Source organism: Haliotis rufescens, unplaced genomic scaffold (assembly GCF_023055435.1).
Source record: "Haliotis rufescens isolate VD_foot unplaced genomic scaffold, xgHalRufe1.0.p SCAF_14, whole genome shotgun sequence".
NCBI lineage: Eukaryota > Metazoa > Mollusca > Gastropoda > Lepetellida > Haliotidae > Haliotis > Haliotis rufescens.
The window spans coordinates 20,857,474-20,879,766 of record NW_025963824.1 but is presented as its reverse complement, the minus strand read 5'-3'; the positions used below and the strand labels follow the sequence as shown (position 1 = coordinate 20,879,766).

The 22,293-nt window shown below is 44.7% G+C and overlaps 1 protein-coding gene across 5 annotated transcripts in view; it reads right to left on the bottom strand.

Moving 5' to 3' along the window:
• Positions 1-22,293, bottom strand: part of LOC124116686 (hydroxysteroid 11-beta-dehydrogenase 1-like protein) — a 140,658-nt gene that overhangs the window by 5,647 nt on the left and 112,718 nt on the right. For all 5 annotated transcript variants that reach the window (XM_048395111.1, XM_048395112.1, XM_048395110.1 and 2 more), the window contains 4 exons: positions 14,373-14,503; positions 13,761-13,859; positions 12,334-12,547; positions 601-738 (listed from right to left, as the gene is read on the bottom strand). In XM_048395111.1, the coding sequence (XP_048251068.1) occupies positions 601-738; positions 12,334-12,547; positions 13,761-13,859; positions 14,373-14,503 (582 nt within the window). The remainder of the gene's footprint in view (positions 1-600; positions 739-12,333; positions 12,548-13,760; positions 13,860-14,372; positions 14,504-22,293) is intronic.

The following is a 22,293-nucleotide window of genomic DNA, read 5'->3' as shown; positions in this document are numbered from 1 at the left end:
ATTACTTCTTTATTTCAACTGAATGGCTGACCATAATTTCCCTAATAATCTTTTGAGGATGAAGTAGGTCTTTGAAAGATATATGCCACTGACCTGGTAGGCCTTGTTGAGAATCATGTAAATATTAAGTGTTATCAACAAGCAGTTTCAGAAGAAAAGATGTTAATGATCTCAAAAATATTTTGCGTGACTCTAAGGCCAGAAATTTTTTTTGTTTGTTTCACAGGCCTGCTGCCCCAACTGAATTCAGCTTAGAAATAAATAAATGAAACATAAAAATATATATTTTTATTATGTCTCCCGCTCTTAGTAATATAGACCCTCAATAAAAAAATGTTATAAATATATAAATTCCATGTCTACATCACTATCAGTGATTCAAGACGCCAACTGTACTTTGAACTCAAATGCAGAATGGTTTTCATAAAAATAAATGATTGACATAGCTGTTTATTTTATTTTTATTTAGACTGGCCTTGTGTGGAAAAGCTGGAATAAATCTGTGAAACATAAAAAATCAAAAAGTGTTGCCTTATAGTAAGGGTAGTGAGAGTGTCCCCATGGGAATGAAGGTGACAAACCTAGGAGGAGTTCACTTACCTACCAATCCAATGATGCATAATGTAATAGATATATCACAGTTTTTCATCCTTAGCTCCTGTCTCAAAGCACTGAAAAATCCATCCAGGGCAAACTTGGATGCAGAGTATGGAGCTACGAAAGGGATGGACACTTTCCCTGGAACACAGGGCACAATAATGTTATAGACAGCATCAGCTACCCTGGTATACAGGGCACAATAATGTTATAGACAGCATCAGCTACCCTGGAACACAGGGCACAATAATGTTATAGACAGCATCAGCTACCCTGGAACACAGGGCACAATAATGTTATAGACAGCATCAGCTACCCTGGAATACAGGGTAAAGTAATGTTATAGACAGCATCAGCTACCCTGGAATACAGAGCAGAGTAATGTGATGGACAGCATCAGCTACCCTGGTATACAGGGTAAAGTAATGTTATAGACAGCATCAGCTACCCTGGAATACAGAGCAGAGTAATGTGATGGACAGCATCAGCTACCCTGGAACACAGGGCACAATAATGTTATAGACAGCATCAGCTACCCTGGTATACAGGGTAAAGTAATGTTATAGACAGCATCAGCTACCCTGGAATACAGAGCAAAGTAATGTTATAGACAGCATCAGCTACCCTGGAATACAGAGCAAAGTTATGTCATAGACAGCATCAGCTACCCTGGAATACAGAGCAAAGTAATGTGATGGACAGCATCAGCTACCCTGGAATACATGGCAAAGTAATGTCATAGACAGCATCAGCTACCCTGAAATACAGAGGAAAGTAATGTCATGGGCAGCATCAGCTACCCTGGAATACATGGCAAAGTAATGTGATGGACAGCATCAGCTACCCTGGAATACAGGGCAAAGTTATGTCATAGACAGCATTAGCTACCCTGGGATACAGAGCAAAGTAATGTGATGGACAGCATCAGCTACCCTTGAATACAGAGCAAAGTAATGTCATGGACAGCATCAGCTACCCTGGAATACAGAGCAAAGTAATGTGATGGACAGCATCAGCTACCCTGGAATACATGGCAAAGTAATGTCATGGACAGCATCAGCTACCCTGGAATACAGAGCAAAGTAATGTCATAGACAGCATCAGCTACCCTGGAATACAGAGCAAAGTAATGTGATGGACAGCATCAGCTACCCTGGAATACAGAGCAAAGTTATGTCATAGACAGCATCAGCTACCCTGGGACACGGGGCAAAGTACTGTGATGGACAGCATCAGCTACCCTGGAATACAGAGCAAAGTAATGTCATGGACAGCATTAGCTACCTTGGGACACAGGGCAAAGTAATGTGATGGACAGCATCAGCTACCCTGGGATACAGAGCAAAGTAATGTCATGGACAGCATCAGCTACCCTGGAATACAGGGCAAAGTAATGTGATGGACAGCATCAGCTACCCTGGAATACAGAGCAAAGTAATGTCATGGACAGCATCAGCTACCTTGGGACACAGGGCAAAGTAATGTCATGGACAGCATCAGCTACCCTGGGACACGGGGCAAAGTAATGTGATGGACAGCATCAGCTACCCTGGAATACAGAGCAAAGTTATGTCATGGACAGCATCAGCTACCCTGGGACACGGGGCAAAGTAATGTGATGGACAGCATCAGCTACCCTGGAATACAGAGCAAAGTAATGTCATGGACAGCATCAGCTACCCTGGGACACGGGGCAAAGTAATGTGATGGACAGCATCAGCTACCCTGGGACACGGGGCAAAGTAATGTGATGGACAGCATCAGCTACCCTGGAATACAGAGCAAAGTAATGTCATGGACAGCATCAGCTACCCTGGGACACGGGGCAAAGTAATGTGATGGACAGCATCAGCTACCCTGGGACACGGGGCAAAGTAATGTGATGGACAGCATCAGCTACCCTGGGACACGGGGCAAAGTAATGTCATGGACAGCATCAGCTACCCTGGGACACGGGGCAAAGTAATGTGATGGACAGCATCAGCTACCCTGGGACACGGGGCAAAGTAATGTGATGGACAGCATCAGCTACCCTGGAATACAGAGCAAAGTAATGTGATGGACAGCATCAGCTACCCTGGGACACGGGGCAAAGTAATGTGATGGACAGCATCAGCTACCCTGGGATACAGAGCAAAGTAATGTGATGGACAGCATCAGCTACCCTGGAATACATGGCAAAGTAATGTCATGGACAGCATCAGCTACCCTGGAATACAGAGCAAAGTAATGTGATGGACAGCATCAGCTACCCTGGGACACGGGGCAAAGTAATGTGATGGACAGCATCAGCTACCCTGGGATACAGAGCAAAGTAATGTGATGGACAGCATCAGCTACCCTGGAATACAGAGCAAAGTAATGTGATGGACAGCATCAGCTACCCTGGAATACATGGCAAAGTAATGTCATGGACAGCATCAGCTACCCTGGAATACAGAGCAAAGTTATGTCATAGACAGCATCAGCTACCCTGGAATACAGAGCAAAGTAATGTGATGGACAGCATCAGCTACCCTGGAATACAGAGCAAAGTTATGTCATAGACAGCATCAGCTACCCTGGGACACGGGGCAAAGTACTGTGATGGACAGCATCAGCTACCCTGGAATACAGAGCAAAGTAATGTCATGGACAGCATTAGCTACCTTGGGACACAGGGCAAAGTAATGTGATGGACAGCATCAGCTACCCTGGGATACAGAGCAAAGTAATGTCATGGACAGCATCAGCTACCCTGGAATACAGGGCAAAGTAATGTGATGGACAGCATCAGCTACCCTGGAATACAGAGCAAAGTAATGTCATGGACAGCATCAGCTACCTTGGGACACAGGGCAAAGTAATGTCATGGACAGCATCAGCTACCCTGGGACACGGGGCAAAGTAATGTGATGGACAGCATCAGCTACCCTGGAATACAGAGCAAAGTTATGTTATGGACAGCATCAGCTACCCTGGGACACGGGGCAAAGTAATGTGATGGACAGCATCAGCTACCCTGGAATACAGAGCAAAGTTATGTCATGGACAGCATCAGCTACCCTGGCACACGGGGCAAAGTAATGTGATGGACAGCATCAGCTACCCTGGAATACAGAGCAAAGTAATGTCATGGACAGCATCAGCTACCCTGGGACACGGGGCAAAGTAATGTGATGGACAGCATCAGCTACCCTGGGACACGGGGCAAAGTAATGTGATGGACAGCATCAGCTACCCTGGAATACAGAGCAAAGTAATGTCATGGACAGCATCAGCTACCCTGGGACACGGGGCAAAGTAATGTGATGGACAGCATCAGCTACCCTGGAATACAGAGCAAAGTTATGTCATGGACAGCATCAGCTACCCTGGGACACGGGGCAAAGTAATGTGATGGACAGCATCAGCTACCCTGGGGTACAGAGCAAAGTTATGTCATAGACAGCATCAGCTACCCTGGGACACGGGGCAAAGTAATGTGATGGACAGCATCAGCTACCCTGGAATACAGAGCAAAGTTATGTCATAGACAGCATCAGCTACCCTGGGACACGGGGCAAAGTAATGTGATGGACAGCATCAGCTACCCTGGAACACGGGGCAAAGTAATGTCATGGACAGCATCAGCTACCCTGGAATACAGAGCAAAGTTATGTCATAGACAGCATCAGCTACCCTGGAATACAGAGCAAAGTAATGTCATGGACAGCATCAGCTACCCTGGGACACGGGGCAAAGTACTGTGATGGACAGCATCAGCTACCCTGGAATACAGAGCAAAGTTATGTCATAGACAGCATCAGCTACCCTGGGACACGGGGCAAAGTAATGTGATGGACAGCATCAGCTACCCTGGAATACAGAGCAAAGTTATGTCATAGACAGCATCAGCTACCCTGGGACACGGGGCAAAGTAATGTGATGGACAGCATCAGCTACCCTGGAACACGGGGCAAAGTAATGTCATGGACAGCATCAGCTACCCTGGAATACAGAGCAAAGTTATGTCATAGACAGCATCAGCTACCCTGGAATACAGAGCAAAGTAATGTGATGGACAGCATCAGCTACCCTGGGATACAGGGCAAAGTAATGTGATGGACAGCATCAGCTACCCTGGGACACGGGGCAAAGTAATGTCATGGACAGCATCAGCTACCCTGGGATACAGAGCAAAGTAATGTGATGGACAGCATCAGCTACCCTGGGACACGGGGCAAAGTAATGTGATGGACAGCATCAGCTACCCTGGGATACAGAGCAAAGTAATGTCATGGACAGCATCAGCTACCCTGGAATACAGAGCAAAGTAATGTGATGGACAGCATCAGCTACCCTGGGATACAGAGCAAAGTAATGTCATAGACAGCATTAGCTACCCTGGGATACAGAGCAAAGTAATGTGATGGACAGCATCAGCTACCCTGGGACACGGGGCAAAGTAATGTCATAGACAGCATCAGCTACCCTGGAATACAGGGCAAAGTAATGTCATAGACAGCATCAGCTACCCTGGAATACAGAGCAGAGTAATGTCATAGACAGCATCAGCTACCCTGGGATACAGGGCAAAGTAATGTCATGGACAGCATCAGCTACCCTGGAATACAGAGCAGAGTAATGTCATAGACAGCATCAGCTACCCTGGAATACAGAGCAAAGTAATGTGATGGACAGCATCAGCTACCCTGGGATACAGAGCAAAGTTATGTCATAGACAGCATCAGCTACCCTGGAATACAGGGCAAAGTAATGTCATGGACAGCATCAGCTACCCTGGGATACAGAGCAAAGTAATGTGATGGACAGCATCAGCTACCCTGGAATACAGGGCAAAGTAATGTCATGGACAGCATCAGCTACCCTGGAATACAGGGCAAAGTAATGTGATGGACAGCATCAGCTACCCTGGAATACAGGGCAAAGTAATGTCATGGACAGCATCAGCTACCCTGGAATACAGAGCAAAGTTATGTCATAGACAGCATCAGCTACCCTGGAATACAGAGCAAAGTAATGTGATGGACAGCATCAGCTACCCTGGAATACAGAGCAAAGTTATGTCATAGACAGCATCAGCTACCCTGGGACACGGGGCAAAGTACTGTGATGGACAGCATCAGCTACCCTGGAATACAGAGCAAAGTTATGTCATGGACAGCATCAGCTACCCTGGGACACGGGGCAAAGTACTGTGATGGACAGCATCAGCTACCCTGGGATTCAGAGCAGAGCAATGTCATAGACAGCATCAGCTACCCTGGAATACAGAGCAAAGTTATGTCATAGACAGCATCAGCTACCCTGGAATACAGAGCAAAGTAATGTCATAGACAGCATCAGCTACCCTGGGACACGGGGCAAAGTACTGTGATGGACAGCATCAGCTACCCTGGGATTCAGAGCAGAGCAATGTCATAGACAGCATCAGCTACCCTGGAATACAGAGCAAAGTTATGTCATAGACAGCATCAGCTACCCTGGAATACAGAGCAAAGTTATGTCATGGACAGCATCAGCTACCCTGGGACACGGGGCAAAGTACTGTGATGGACAGCATCAGCTACCCTGGGATTCAGAGCAGAGCAATGTCATAGACAGCATCAGCTACCCTGGAATACAGAGCAAAGTTATGTCATAGACAGCATCAGCTACCCTGGAATACAGAGCAAAGTTATGTCATAGACAGCATCAGCTACCCTGGGACACGGGGCAAAGTACTGTGATGGACAGCATCAGCTACCCTGGAATACATGGCAAAGTAATGTCATAGACAGCATCAGCTACCCTGGAATACAGAGCAAAGTAATGTCATGGACAGCATCAGCTACCCTGGGACACGGGGCAAAGTACTGTGATGGACAGCATCAGCTACCCTGGGACACAGAGCAAAGTTATGTCATAGACAGCATCAGCTACCCTGTAAAACAGAGCAAAGTTATGTCATAGACAGCATCAGCTACCCTGGGACACAGGGCAAAGTAATGTGATGGACAGCATCAGCTACCCTGGAATACAGAGCAAAGTAATGTCATGGACAGCATCAGCTACCCTGGAATACAGAGCAAAGTTATGTCATAGACAGCATCAGCTACCCTGGGACACAGGGCAAAGTAATGTGATGGACAGCATCAGCTACCCTGGAATACAGAGCAAAGTTATGTCATAGACAGCATCAGCTACCCTGGAATACAGAGCAAAGTAATGTCATGGACAGCATCAGCTACCCTGGAATACAGAGCAAAGTTATGTCATAGACAGCATCAGCTACCCTGGGACACAGGGCAAAGTAATGTGATGGACAGCATCAGCTACCCTGGAATACAGAGCAAAGTTATGTCATAGACAGCATCAGCTACCTTGGGACACAGGGCAAAGTAATGTCATGGACAGCATCAGCTACCCTGGAATACAGAGCAAAGTTATGTCATGGACAGCATCAGCTACCTTGGGACACAGGGCAAAGTAATGTGATGGACAGCATCAGCTACCTTGGGACACGGGGCAAAGTAATGTCATGGACAGCATCAGCTACCCTGGGATACAGGGCAAAGTAATGTCATGGACAGCATCAGCTACCCTGGGATACAGGGCAAAGTAATGTCATGGACAGCATCAGCTACCCTGGGATACAGGGCAAAGTAATGTCATGGACAGCATCAGCTACCCTGGGATACAGGGCAAAGTAATGTCATGGACAGCATCAGCTACCCTGGGATACAGGGCAAAGTAATGTCATGGACAGCATCAGCTACCCTGGGACACAGCCGCAGAGTCAGGTGATCTGGGGGACTGAGCTGTGTTACTACGAATTAAACCTGTAATAAAGTAATTAAACTGAGCGTCAAAAGGATGAAAAGAAATACACAGGTGTTGGGTTACACCATGAAGCATGGATGACAAAGGTTACTGTTATGAACTGAACTTCATTGATGACAAAATAATACATATATACTAAAGAGTTCTGTTTATACAACAGAATTTTATGCTTTTCAAACATAACAATGTTGTGTTTTTTTCAACATGAAAAATGTCAAAATAGACTTAAAAATCAGATAGGTAGTTAGCTTTATTATAAAAAGACAAACCTGTTAGAGATCAATCTTTGATAAATAAAATGTTCCGAAAGATTATTCAAAATAATTTTTCCTAATTTTTCATCATTTTAGTGTTACTGCATTTACAAAGAAAAGCCAGAATGATAATGAACTTTTATTACATAACAAGTAAGGTTTCAAACTTAGGATTTGAGGATCTATTTGATATTAGGATTGTATCGTTATATGTATCAGATGAAAGGAGTAAGATTGCATGTGTTGCCATGAATTGTTTGCCATGTACTCCCATGCTGGAATACACATCATGCTAACATCGAACAATAGTTATCATTGTTAATAATTCAAAGACACCACCTATATTACATCTTTGCCATAAATCCTGTATTTTGGCTTCAGAACTAACTAAAATTTTCAGATTTTCAACTGTCCTCTTCACTGTCCATCACACAGCTAGTTGTTCCCAAACAGCCTCGTAACCAATCAAGCTGTGATGTATGCAACGGCGGGAACTTCACTTCTTCCCACATCTAACCACTAGGGGTACATGAATTTCGGAGGTGGGTGGGAGTACTTCCGATGTTATAGAGGTTGTATTCTTAGAATTATTAACAGTGATAACTATTGTTCGATAATTCCTACGAAACTACTACCTCTTTTACATCTTTGACAGAATATATCAGAGGGACCCGGTGGGATCTGGCTCTAGTAACTTCCTGTGTAATTGACAGTATTCTCTTCTTGAACCCATTATTCTTTGATTCTAATCCTAACTCAAGATAACTTCCCTCTGAAATTCCCCCTGAGGACTTGTAAATCAGAAAAGTCACAAGAATTACCGTTATATTTGCTAATCCTGATGATAATAATAAAGTCATTTCTGGTCTATTTTCACCCAATGACCACTTGTTCTTCTGAGACTTTAGTCCATGAAGTGAGACTCGTGGCTAAGGCTCTTATCGAGTGAGTGAGGGAGTGAGTGAGTTGGGTTTAACGCCGCTTTTAACAGTAGTCCAGTTATATTGCGGCGTGTCAGCTTAATGTGGGAGGAAAGCCTGAAGTGATGCAGGTCTTAAATGTTTACCACTTCGTTGAAACCCACGAGCACCGGTATGGTGCTGACAAACCTAGAAACATAGGTTTCTGGTGTGCCCAAGGGACGCAACTCTGCACAGCGAATCACGGCGCCTTAGATGACTGGGCCACCTGTGCCCCCTCTTATCTCATGAGCTGAGCAGGATCCAAAATGTGGTGTGCTGTTCTGTGCTTGTGTATAACTCTCTGTTAAGGTAGTTTTAAGCCATACGGCTATTGTTGGTTATGTCTTTGTTGGATTGAGTCTTGCAAGATCTAAAAAGTCTCCTTCGATGGCACCTATGAACTTTAGAGCTCTGATGGAACATAAAAGTCTGTCTGGGTGATCCACTGTTGGTCCAAAGCGGGAATGGTACAGTGTCTATGACCTAACGGTCCCATTGTGGTAGATTGATTCTTGGCTACAAAGTCTGGGAGCGCTCTTAGGGTGATTGAGGCCCATTGTTGATCATGAGTGAGACTAGAATAGTCCAAGGCATGGAGTTCTGAAACTCTTGCTGCTGTCGCCATGGTTAGGAGGAGAGATGCTTTCCTGGAATTTTAGAGTAAGGTGGCCTCAGCCAGGGGCTCTTTAGGTTCCATTAAAAGTGCCGATAGTACTATGGAAAGATTCAACTTGGGGAAGATACGAGCTGAGCGAACATCTTCTAGTAGAAAGGATCTCATTAGTCTGTTTAGAATGGGATGGTTTCTGATTGAGAAACAGAATGAAGTACCGATCTGTAACCTTCTATTGTCCCATGTCAGAATTTATTGTCCTGACGTAGATGTATTAGAAAATCCGATACCATAGGGATAGATATAGCATTAGTTACAATCCCTTGTCATCTTATCCACTGAACAAACTTGTCCCATCTGTTGTCATACAAAAGGGAGGATGAAGATCCCCATGATCATGCAACAGCTTCCGAGGCAAGCTCAGAGTATCCGGATGTCTGCATCTTCTGCGTGATAATTTCCAGGCGGTTAGATGTAGGCTGGGCAGACTGTAGTGGAAAATGCTGGACTTGGGTTGTCATAGCAGATCTCGATGGAGAGGTAACTGGACAGGTTCTTCCATTAGTAATCTCAGAAGTCTGGGGAACCACGCCCTGCCAGGCAAGATTGGTGCTATCAGGATTATCAGTAAGCGGATCGACTAGACGGTCGGTGCATTAGCCGTGGAGTCCGTGCTGTAGCTGTAGCTGTAGTGGTGTCCTAACAGTCGGCTGGGTGGACGGCTGGTCAGCCGGCTGGGTTATCTTGGGGTCCGCACGTCGTAACGGTTGGCTGTGTGGACAGCTGGTCGGCCGGCTGCTTTATCTTGGGGTCTGCACGTCGTAGCGGTTGGCTGTGTGGACGGCTGGTCGGCCGGCTGGGTTATCTTGGAGTCCGCATGGTGTAACGGTTGGCTGTGTGGACGGCTGATCAGCCGGTGCCATGTGGTCTGTGCGGCAACCGTACGGTGTCTCGGCTGGCCGTAGCAGATGGCTGTCCCCAATGCGGTCTCTTGACCTGGGGACTCTTCTTAGCCAGAGCTGCCTGCTTACTCTTCTCCATTTCTACGTTGATTCAAGAGAACTTAGTCTCAAACATCGTCTTCATCATATCTTGTTGCTGTTTGAAGAGATCGTGTATGATGCTCATAGAAAGCATAGGAGATGGTTCTGCTGACGGTCTACTGGGGGTAGAGGGAGGAGGGTCAAGGGAAGTAGCTGGGGCATGAACAGTGTCAGTAGCTGTGATGACCTCTACTTTCTTCTTAGCCGCTTCACGTATGTGCGCACTGCTCAAACCTACCCCCTCAGTGCATACAGTACATCTGCACCTTGTGCAGTTAAGATGAGGATCTCCCATGATCATGAAATGACCACATTTCTTGCATCCAGGAGTAGAGGGAGACTCCATTACGACCTCACAGCAACACCTAACACCAGCTATACTCACGTGTGATCGTCACTCCAGTAAGCAGCCTTATTAATATCTACTTACTATGTCTGTTTTATAGAAGAATAATCTTAGATTAATGTGACTAAATACCAGGTGCTAGATCGTTACAACTATATAATAGGTGTTGACTCAAGCACAAACAAGGAAGAAGTGAAGTTCCCCCAATTGCATATGTCATAGCTTGATTGCTTACGATGCTATTTGGGGACAACTAATTGCTTCCCTGCTGCCTGCTGCCTCCCACTTTCTGACTCCCCACCCTGCTGCCTCCCCTTCCTGCTGCCTCCCCGTCCTGCTCCTCCCTGTCCTGCTGCCTCCCCATGCTTCTCCCCGTCCTGCTGCCTCCCCTTCCTGCTGCCTCCCCTCCTGCTCCTCCCTGTCCTGCTGCCTCCCCATGCTTCTCCCCGTCCTGCTGCCTCCCCTTCCTGCTGCCTCCCCTCCTGCTGCTCCCCCTCCTACTGCCTCCCCGTCCTCCTCCCCGTCCTGCTGCCTCCCCTTCCTGCTGCCTCCCCTCCTGCTGCTCCCCCTCCTACTGCCTCCCCGTCCTCCTCCCCGTCCTTCTGCCTCCCCTTCCTGCTGCCTCCCCTCCTGCTGCTCCCCCTCCTACTGCCTCCCCGTCCTCCTCCCCGTCCTGCTGCCTCCCCTTCCTGCTGCCTCCCCTCCTGCTGCTCCCCCTCCTACTGCCTCCCCGTCCTCCTCCCCGTCCTGCTGCCTCCCCTTCCTGCTGCCTCCCCTCCTGCTGCTCCCCCTCCTACTGCCTCCCCGTCCTCCTCCCCGTCCTGCTGCCTCCCCTTCCTGCTGCCTCCCCTCCTGCTGCTCCCCCTCCTACTGCCTCCCCGTCCTCCTCCCCGTCCTGCTGCCTCCCCTTCCTGCTGCCTCCCCTCCTGCTGCTCCCCCTCCTACTGCCTCCCCGTCCTCCTCCCCGTCCTGCTGCTCCCCCTCCTACTGCCTCCCCATCCTCCTCCCCGTCCTGCTGCCTCCCCATCCTCCTCCCCGTCCTGCTGCCTCCCGCTTTCTGCCTCCCAAACCCTGCTGCCTCCCCCTCCTGCTGCCTCCCCTTCCTGCTGCCTCCCTTCCTGCTGCCTCCCGCTTTCTGCCTCCCAAACCCTGCTGCCTCCCCCTCCTGCTGCCTCCCCTTCCTGCTGCCTCCTCTCCCTGCTGCCTCCCCATGCTTCTCCCCGTCCTGTTGCCTCCCCTTCCTGCTGCCTCCCCTCCTGCTCCTCCCCCTCCTCCTCCCAGTCCTGCTGCCTCCCCCTCCTGCTGCCCCTCCTGCTGCCTCCCCCTCCTGCTGCCTCTCGAGTTGGGTACAAAATGTTCGCTTGGGAATTGGTTTACCAGAGCCCTGGCAAGAAGTATTCAGATACACATAAGTATGAAATGATGTGATCAAACACACATTGAAGTTGACTGAAGCTTTATCGTTATCTTATCTTAAACATGTAAAAGTCAGAAGGAATGTGTGCATAGTCAGAAAGAAAAGCAAACATTAGTGACATTAGTGTCATTAAAGACCATATCACATGACTAACTATGGGTCCAGGTAGTCCTGTGGGTACTCAGGTCCTACTCAGTACCTGTCCGACCTAAGTACCCAAGTTACCCATCCCAACACTACTCACCACCCTGCCGGAACCCTGACTGAAACAATCCTCACAGTGACCACAAATATTACCTGCAAAAGATGACACAACAATAACGCTGCCACTGGTTTTCTCCAGCTCTGAGAATGCATGTGATGTGAGGTGGACATATGCACGGAAGTTGACATCAAAGATGTGCTGCAAAGAGGACAGGTTTTGAGGGGTGCCCTTCCACTCTCCCAGGGGCATAACAGTGATGTGATTCAGCACCAGGATGTCGATCCCCCCCAGACGCCGTGTCGCCTCCTGAAACATAGACCCACACATCACTCACAGCCTCCTGAAACATATACCCACACATCACTCAAAGCCTCCTGAAACATAGACCCACACATCACTCAAAGCGCCCTGTAACATAGACCCACACATCACTCAAAGCGTCCTGTAACATATACCCACACATCACTCACAGCCTCCTGAAACATATGCCCACACATCACTCAAAGCCTCCTGTAACATAGACCCACACATCACTCAAAGCGTCCTGTAACATAGACCCACACATCACTCAAAGCCTCCTGTAACATAGACCCACACATCACTCAAAGCGTCCTGTAACATATGCCCACACATCGCTCACAGCCTCCTGAAACATATACCCACACATCACTCACAGCTTCCTGAAACATAGACCCACACATCACTCAAAGCGTCCTGTAACATATACCCACACATCACTCAAAGCGTCCTGAAACATATACCCACACATCACTCACAGCTTCCTGAAACATAGACCCACACATCACTCAAAGCGTCCTGTAACATATGCCCACACATCACTCACAGCTTCCTGAAACATAGACCCACACATCACTCAAAGCGTCCTGTAACATATGCCCACACATCACTCACAGCCTCCTGAATCATATACCCAGGGGCATAACAGTGATGAGATTCAGCACCAGGATGTCCATCCCCCCCAGACGCCGTATCGCCTCCTGAAACATAGACCCACACATCACTCACAGCTTCCTGAAACATATGCCCACACATCACTAAAAACCTCCTGAAACATAGACCCACACATCACTCAAAGCGTCCTGTAACATATGCCCACACATCACTCACAGCCTCCTGAAACATATACCCACACATCACTCAAAGTGTCCTGAAACATATACCCACACATCACTCACAGCCTCCTGAATCATACACCCAGGGGCATAACAGTGATGAGATTCAGCACAAGGATGTCGATCCCCACCAGACACCGTGTCGCCTCCTGAAACATATACCCACACATCACTCACAGCTTCCTGAAACATATGCCCACACATCACTCACAGCCTCCTGAAACATATACCCACACATCACTCACAGCTTCCTGAAACATATGCCCACACATCACTCACAGCCTCCTGAAACATATACCCACACATTAGTCACAGCCTCCTGAAACATATACCCACACATCAGTCACAGCCTCCTGAAACATGTGCTCCTTGTGGCTCTGACATACCCGTATGACGTTCTGTGTGGCAGACATATCGCTCATGTCAGCTGTGATGTACTCATATTGGCCCTCTGTGCTGCCAACTTGTCTGCATCGATCTACTACCTGGATATATGGAGGATACTAGTGCTTATATATATGTATATTGCCCACAAACTCAAAATCATTAGAAATTATCTAGGCATCACATGTATTTTTCAGAAAATACAAAAGACTCCCTTGGTCAAGGTTGTTTGTTTGTTGTTTAATGCCGAACTCAGCAATATTCCAGCTATGTGACAGCGGTCTGTAAATATTTGAGTCTTGACCAGACAATTCAGTGATTGACATCATGAGCATCCATCTACGCGATTAGGATATGATGACATGCATCAACCAAGTCAGCGAGCCTGACCATCCAATTCCGTTAGTCGCCTCTTATGACTAGCACAGTCACCTTCTAAAGCAAGTATGGTTTGCTGAAGACCTATGCTATGTCTTCACAGGTCCTTGGTCAAGGTTATGAGTTAACAAAATAATATATTCATTGTATTTCAGTTTTTTTAGTGGAAATTGCATCTTTCATTTGGAAAAGATATCTAAAGAGCTACGATTCACTTAATTAAGAAGTATACACACCTGCTTCAGCACCTCCTCTCGTCGGGCAGTGATCAGAATCTTGGCACCAAACCTTGCATAGTGATATGCAATCTGTTCCCCTATCCCGGTAGATGCTCCAGTTATAACTACCCGTTTAGCGTTCAATGTTTCTGCAACAAACCATTTATAATGATAAGGCCAACACAGAAATTTTATAGCTTCTATTTATCAGGCACCAATGTCGAGGCAATATTATCTTGACATCTAGCAACTGGTCCATGTGAAAGAAAAAGAAAATTGTTGCTGAATGACCAAAAGAAGTTCCAGCTTTCAGTATGATCAAAGTGGCATGTCATTTGGAACAACAGTTAGTGATGCCCATAAATAGCCTTTTCAATATGGCTGCCACGTTTAACATTGGATTTGAATCTCTTAAACACTGGTTTCATCATTGGTGGACCAAGCATGTGAAGTTTCAGCTCCATTGGTCAAGTGGATTCTGATGAGAGGATGTCAACGCTGAGGGGAAATGAATTTTGAGATAATTTAGGAGCAAGATCAAAGGGTAAGGGTCAAGTAAAGGTCCAAATTTCAATCATCCTGAAAAATTGAACATAATAGCCCATCTATCTACACAAGTACCAAATTTCATTACATTTTGAAAGAAAATTTCAGCTTTCAGTATGGTTAAATGCAAAGGCCAAATTAAAGCTAGAATGAAAAATATTGTCAAAAAACAGAACATACCTTTTGAGCAAGTGTAACCAGAAATTCATGACATGTATTACAAGAATTCTCAAGGGCCATTTGGAAGATTTAAATGTTTGTTGTTAATGCTGCAGTCAGCAATATTCCAGCAATGAGAAGGTGGTCATCTTGATGAAGGCCAGTGTAGAATAATCACTAATGTCAATAATATGTGTATATAAGGATTAAAAATATCACCAGTGGTGGAATTCAAATTCAGACAACTTGGCCATGACCTCAGCATGACCTGGAAATGATTAATAGAAGGCTGCTGTTGGAATGACCTGGCTGTGTTTACTACAACACAGATGTCGGAATGACATGGTTGTAATAACCCAGCATCCTGTACAGCATGTTGTAATAACCCAGCATCCTGTACAGCATGTAGTAATAACCCAGCATCCTGTACAGCATGTTGTAATAACCCAGCATCCTGTACAGCATGTTGTAATAACCCAGCATCCTGTACAGCATGTTGTAATAACCCAGCATCCTGTACAGCATGTTGTAATAACCCAGCATCCTGTACAGCATGTTGTAATAACCCAGCATCCTGTACAGCATGTTGCAATAACCCAGCATCCTGTACAGCATGTTGTAATAACCCAGCATCCTGTACAGCATGTTGTAATAATCCAGCATCCTGTACAGCATGTTGTAATAACCCAGCATCCTGTACAGCATGTTGTAATAACCCAGCATCCTGTACAGCATGTAGTAATAACCCAGCATCCTGTACAGCATGTAGTAATAACCCAGCATCCTGTACAGCATGTTGTAATAACCCAGCATGTCGTACAGCATGTTGTAATAACCCAGCATCCTGTACAGCATGTAGTAATAACCCAGCATCCTGTACAGCATGTAGTAATAACCCAGCATCCTGTACAGCATGTTGTAATAACCCAGCATGTCGTACAGCATGTTGTAATAACCCAGCATCCTGTACAGCATGTTGTAATAACCCAGCATCCTGTACAGCATGTTGTAATAACCCAGCATCCTGTACAGCATGTTGTAATAACCCAGCATCCTGTACAGCATGTTGTAATAATCCAGCATCCTGTACAGCATGTTGTAATAACCCAGCATCCTGTACAGCATGTTGTAATAATCCAGCATCCTGTACAGCATGTTGTAATAATCCAGCATCCTGTACAGCATGTTGTAATAACCCAGCATCCTGTACAGCATGTTGTAATAATCCAGCATCCTGTACAGCATGTTGTAATAATCCAGCATCCTGTACAGCATGTTGTAATAACCCAGCATCCTGTACAGCATGTTGTAATAACCCAGCATCCTGTACAGCATGTTGTAATAATCCAGCATCCTGTACAGCATGTTGTAATAACCCAGCATCCTGTACAGCATGTTGTAATAACCCAGCATCCTGTACAGCATGTTGTAATAACCCAGCATCCTGTACAGCATGTTGTAATAACCCAGCATCCTGTACAGCATGTAGTAATAACCCAGCATCCTGTACAGCATGTTGTAATAACCCAGCATCCTGTACAGCATGTTGTAATAACCCAGCATCCTGTACAACATGTTGTAATAACCCAGCATCCTGTACAGCATGTTGTAATAACCTAGCATCCTGTACAGCATATTATAATAACCCAGCATCCTGTACAACATGTTGTAATAACCCAGCAGTGTATAATACAGCATGTTGTAATAACCCAGCATCCTGTACAGCATGTTGTTATAACCTAGCATCCTGTACAGCATATTATAATAACCCAGCATCCTGTACAGCATGTTGTTATAACTCAGCATGTTGTACAGCATGTTGTAATAACCCAGCATCCTGTACAGCATGTTGTTATAACTCAGCATGTTGTACAGCATGTTGTAATAACCCAGCATCCTGTACAGCATGTTGTAATAATCCAGCATCCTGTACAGCATGTTGTAATAACCCAGCAGTGTATAATACAGCATGTTGTTATAACCCAGCATCCTGTACAGCATGTTGTTATAACCTAGCATCCTGTACAGCATGTTGTAATAACCCAGCATCCTGTACAGCATGTTGTAATAACCCAGCATGTTGTACAGCATGTTGTAATAACCCAGCAGTGTATAATACAGCATGTTGTAATAACCCAGCATCCTGTACAGCATGTTGTTATAACCTAGCATCCTGTACAGCATGTTGTTATAACCTAGCATCCTGTACAGCATGTTGTTATAACCTAGCATCCTGTACAGCATATTATAATAACCAAGCATCCTGTACAGCATGTTGTTATAACCCAGCATGTTGTACAACATGTTGTAATAACCCAGCATCCTGTACAACATGTTGTAATAACCCAGCATCCTGTACAACATGTTGTAATAACCCAGCAGTGTATAATACAGCATGTTGTAATAACCCAGCATCCTGTACAGCATGTTGTTATAACCTAGCATCCTGTACAGCATATTATAATAACCCAGCATCCTGTACAGCATGTTGTTATAACTCAGCATGTTGTACAGCATGTTGTAATAACCCAGCATCCTGTACAGCATGTTGTAATAACCCAGCATGTTGTACAGCATGTTGTAATAACCCAGCAGTGTATAATACAGCATGTTGTAATAACTCAGCATCCTGTACAGCATGTTGTAATAACCCAGCAGTGTATAATACAGCATGTTGTAATAACCAAGCATGTCGTACAGCATGTTGTAATAACCCAGTATCCTGTACAGCATGTTGTAATAACCCAGTATCCTGTATAACATGCTGTAATAACCCAGCACCCTGTACAGCATGGTGTAATAACCCAGTATCCTGTACAGCATGTTGTAATAACCCAGCACCCTGTACAACATGCTGTAATAACCCAGCATCCTGTACAGCATGTTGTAATAACCAAGCATCCTGTACAACATGGTGTAATGACCCAGGATCCTGTAAAGCATGTTGTAATAACCCATCAGTGTATAATACAGCATGTTGTAATAACTCAGCATCCTGTACAGCATGTTGTAATAACCCAGCAGTGTATAATACAGCATGTTGTAATAACCAAGCATGTCGTACAGCATGTTGTAATAACCCAGTATCCTGTACAGCATGTTGTAATAACCCAGTATCCTGTACAACATGCTGTAATAACCCAGCACCCTGTACAGCATGGTGTAATAACCCAGTATCCTGTACAGCATGTTGTAATAACCCAGCACCCTGTACAACATGCTGTAATAACCCAGCATCCTGTACAGCATGTTGTAATAACCAAGCATCCTGTACAACATGGTGTAATGACCCAGGATCCTGTAAAGCATGTTGTAATAACCAAGCATCCTGTACAACATGGTGTAATAACCCAGCATCCTGTACAGCATGTTGTAATAACCCAGCATCCTGTATAGCATGGTGTAATAACCCAGCACCCTGTACAACATGTTGTAACAACCCAGCATCCTGTACAGCATGTTGTTATAACCTAGCATCCTGTACAGCATGTTGTTATAACCCAGTATCCTGTACAGCATGTTATAATAACCCAGCATCCTGTACAGCATGTTGTTATAACCCAGTATCCTGTACAGCATGTTATAATAACCCAGCATCCTGTACAACAAGGTGTAATAACCCAGCATCCTGTACAGCATGTTGTTATAACCCAGCATGTTGTACAACATGTTGTAATAACCCAGCATCCTGTACAACATGTTGTAATAACCCAGCATCCTGTACAACATGTTGTAATAACCCAGCAGTGTATAATACAGCATGTTGTAATAACCCAGCATCCTGTACAGCATGTTGTTATAACCTAGCATCCTGTACAGCATATTATAATAACCCAGCATCCTGTACAGCATGTTGTTATAACTCAGCATGTTGTACAGCATGTTGTAATAACCCAGCATCCTGTACAGCATGTTGTAATAACCCAGCATGTTGTACAGCATGTTGTAATAACCCAGCAGTGTATAATACAGCATGTTGTAATAACTCAGCATCCTGTACAGCATGTTGTAATAACCCAGCAGTGTATAATACAGCATGTTGTAATAACCAAGCATGTCGTACAGCATGTTGTAATAACCCAGTATCCTGTACAGCATGTTGTAATAACCCAGTATCCTGTACAACATGCTGTAATAACCCAGCACCCTGTACAGCATGGTGTAATAACCCAGTATCCTGTACAGCATGTTGTAATAACCCAGCACCCTGTACAACATGCTGTAATAACCCAGCATCCTGTACAGCATGTTGTAATAACCAAGCATCCTGTACAACATGGTGTAATGACCCAGGATCCTGTAAAGCATGTTGTAATAACCCAGCAGTGTATAATACAGCATGTTGTAATAACTCAGCATCCTGTACAGCATGTTGTAATAACCCAGCAGTGTATAATACAGCATGTTGTAATAACCAAGCATGTCGTACAGCATGTTGTAATAACCCAGTATCCTGTACAGCATGTTGTAATAACCCAGTATCCTGTACAACATGCTGTAATAACCCAGCACCCTGTACAGCATGGTGTAATAACCCAGTATCCTGTACAGCATGTTGTAATAACCCAGCACCCTGTACAACATGCTGTAATAACCCAGCATCCTGTACAGCATGTTGTAATAACCAAGCATCCTGTACAACATGGTGTAATGACCCAGGATCCTGTAAAGCATGTTGTAATAACCAAGCATCCTGTACAACATGGTGTAATAACCCAGCATCCTGTACAGCATGTTGTAATAACCCAGCATCCTGTATAGCATGGTGTAATAACCCAGCACCCTGTACAACATGTTGTAACAACCCAGCATCCTGTACAGCATGTTGTTATAACCTAGCATCCTGTACAGCATGTTGTTATAACCCAGTATCCTGTACAGCATGTTATAATAACCCAGCATCCTGTACAACATGGTGTAATAACCCAGCATCCTGTACAGCATGTTGTAATAACCCAGCACCCTGTACAGCATGTAGTAATAACCCAGCATCCTGTACAGCATGTAGTAATAACCCAGGATCCTGTACAGCATGGTGTAATAACCCAACATCCTGTACAGCATGTTGTAATAACCCAGCATCCTGTACAGCATGTTGTAATAACCCAGCACCCTGTACAACATGTTGTAATAACTCAGCATCCTGTACAACATGATGTAATAACCAAGCATCCTGTACAACATGATGTAATAACCCAGCATCCTGTACAGCATGTAGTAATAACCCAGGATCCTGTACAGCATTGTGAAATACTCACATCCCCCGCCAATATGACATGTCGGGTGTGTGCAATGCATTAGCTCCTGTGAACTATGTTCACTGGGCTTTTTTGTAAAGAAATATAGTACGGTTTTCAAGATCTGCTCCGGAAACGAGGACTACCTCCATTTTCAGTCTAAATCAAGTTGTTGCCATGGAAACTCGAAAAATAACTTTTAAAAAAAATCCAAAACTATCCAAAGGCACCAGTTCACCAGTAGACCTATCAATGTGCAAAATATGATGAAGAAAAATGGTACGGTTTTCAAGATCTGCTCCGGAAACGAGGACTACTGCCATTTTCAGTCTAAATCAAAGTCGGTGCCATGGAAACTCAAAAAATATTGATTTTTAAACATGCCAAACTATCAAAAGTCACCAGTTCACCACTAGACCTATCTATGTGCCAAGTTTGGTGAAGAAATATGGTACGGTTTTCAAGATCAGCTCCGGAAACGAGGACTACCGCCATTTTCAGTCTAAATCAAAGTCGTTGCCATGGAAACTCAAAAAATTTTTTTTTAAAAAATCCCAAACTATCAAAAGGCACCAGTTCACCACTAGACCTATCTATGTGCCAAGTTTGGTGAAGAAATATGGTACGGTTTTCAAGATCTGCTCCGGAAACCAGGACTACCTCCATTTTCAGTCTAAATCAAAGTCGTTGCCATGGAAACTCAAAAAATAACTTTTTTAAAAATCCCAAACTATCAAAAGGCACCAGTTCACCACTAGATCTATCTATGTGCCAAGTTTGGTGAAGAAATATGGTACGGTTTTCAAGATCTGCTCCGGAAACGAGGACTACTGCCATTTTCAGTCTAAATCAAAGTCGGTGCCATGGAAACTCAAAAAATATTGATTTTTAAACATGCCAAACTATCAAAAGTCACCAGTTCACCACTAGACCTATCTATGTGCCAATTTGGTGAAGAAATATGGTACGGTTTTCAAGATCTGCTCCGGAAACGAGGACTACCTCCATTTTCAGTCTAAATCAAAGTCGTTGCCATGGAAACTCAAAATTTTTTTTTTTAAAAAATCCCAAACTATCAAAAGGCACCAGTTCACCACTAGACCTATCTATGTGCCAAGTTTGGTGAAGAAATATGGTACGGTTTTCAAGATCTGCTCCGGAAACCAGGACTACCTCCATTTTCAGTCTAAATCAAAGTCGTTGCCATGGAAACTCAAAAAATAACTTTTTTAAAAACCCCAAACTATCAAAAGGCACCAGTTCACCACTAGATCTATCTATGTGCCAAGTTTGGTGAAGAAATATGGTACGGTTTTCAAGATCTGCTCCGGAAACGAGGACTACCTCCATTTTCAGTCTAAATCAAAGTCGTTGCCATGGAAACTCAAAAAATAACTTTTTTAAAAATCCCAAACTATCAAAAGGCACCAGTTCACCACTAGATCTATCTATGTGCCAAGTTTGGTGAAGAAATATGGTACGGTTTTCAAGATCTGCTCCGGAAGCGAGGACTACCTCCATTTTCAGTCTAAATCAAAGTCGTTGCCATGAAAATTCAAAAAATAACTTTTTTTAAAATCCCAAACTATCAAAAGTCACCAGTTCACCACTAGACCTATCTATGTGCCAAGTTTGGTGAAGAAATATGGTACGGTTTTCAAGATCTGCTCCGGAAACGAGGACTACCACCATTTTCAGTCTAAATCAAAGTCGTTGCCATGGAAACTCAAAATTTTTTTTTTTTAAAAATCCCAAACTATCAATAGGCACCAGTTCACCACTAGACCTATCTATGTGCCAAGTTTGGTGAAGAAATATGGTACGGTTTTCAAGATCTGCTCCGGAAACGAGGACTACCGCCATTTTCAGTCTAAATCAAAGTCGTTGCCATGGAAACTCAAAATTTTTTTTTTTTAAAAATCCCAAACTATCAAAAGGCACCAGTTCACCACTAGATCTATCTATGTGCCAAGTTTGGTGAAGAAATATGGTATGGT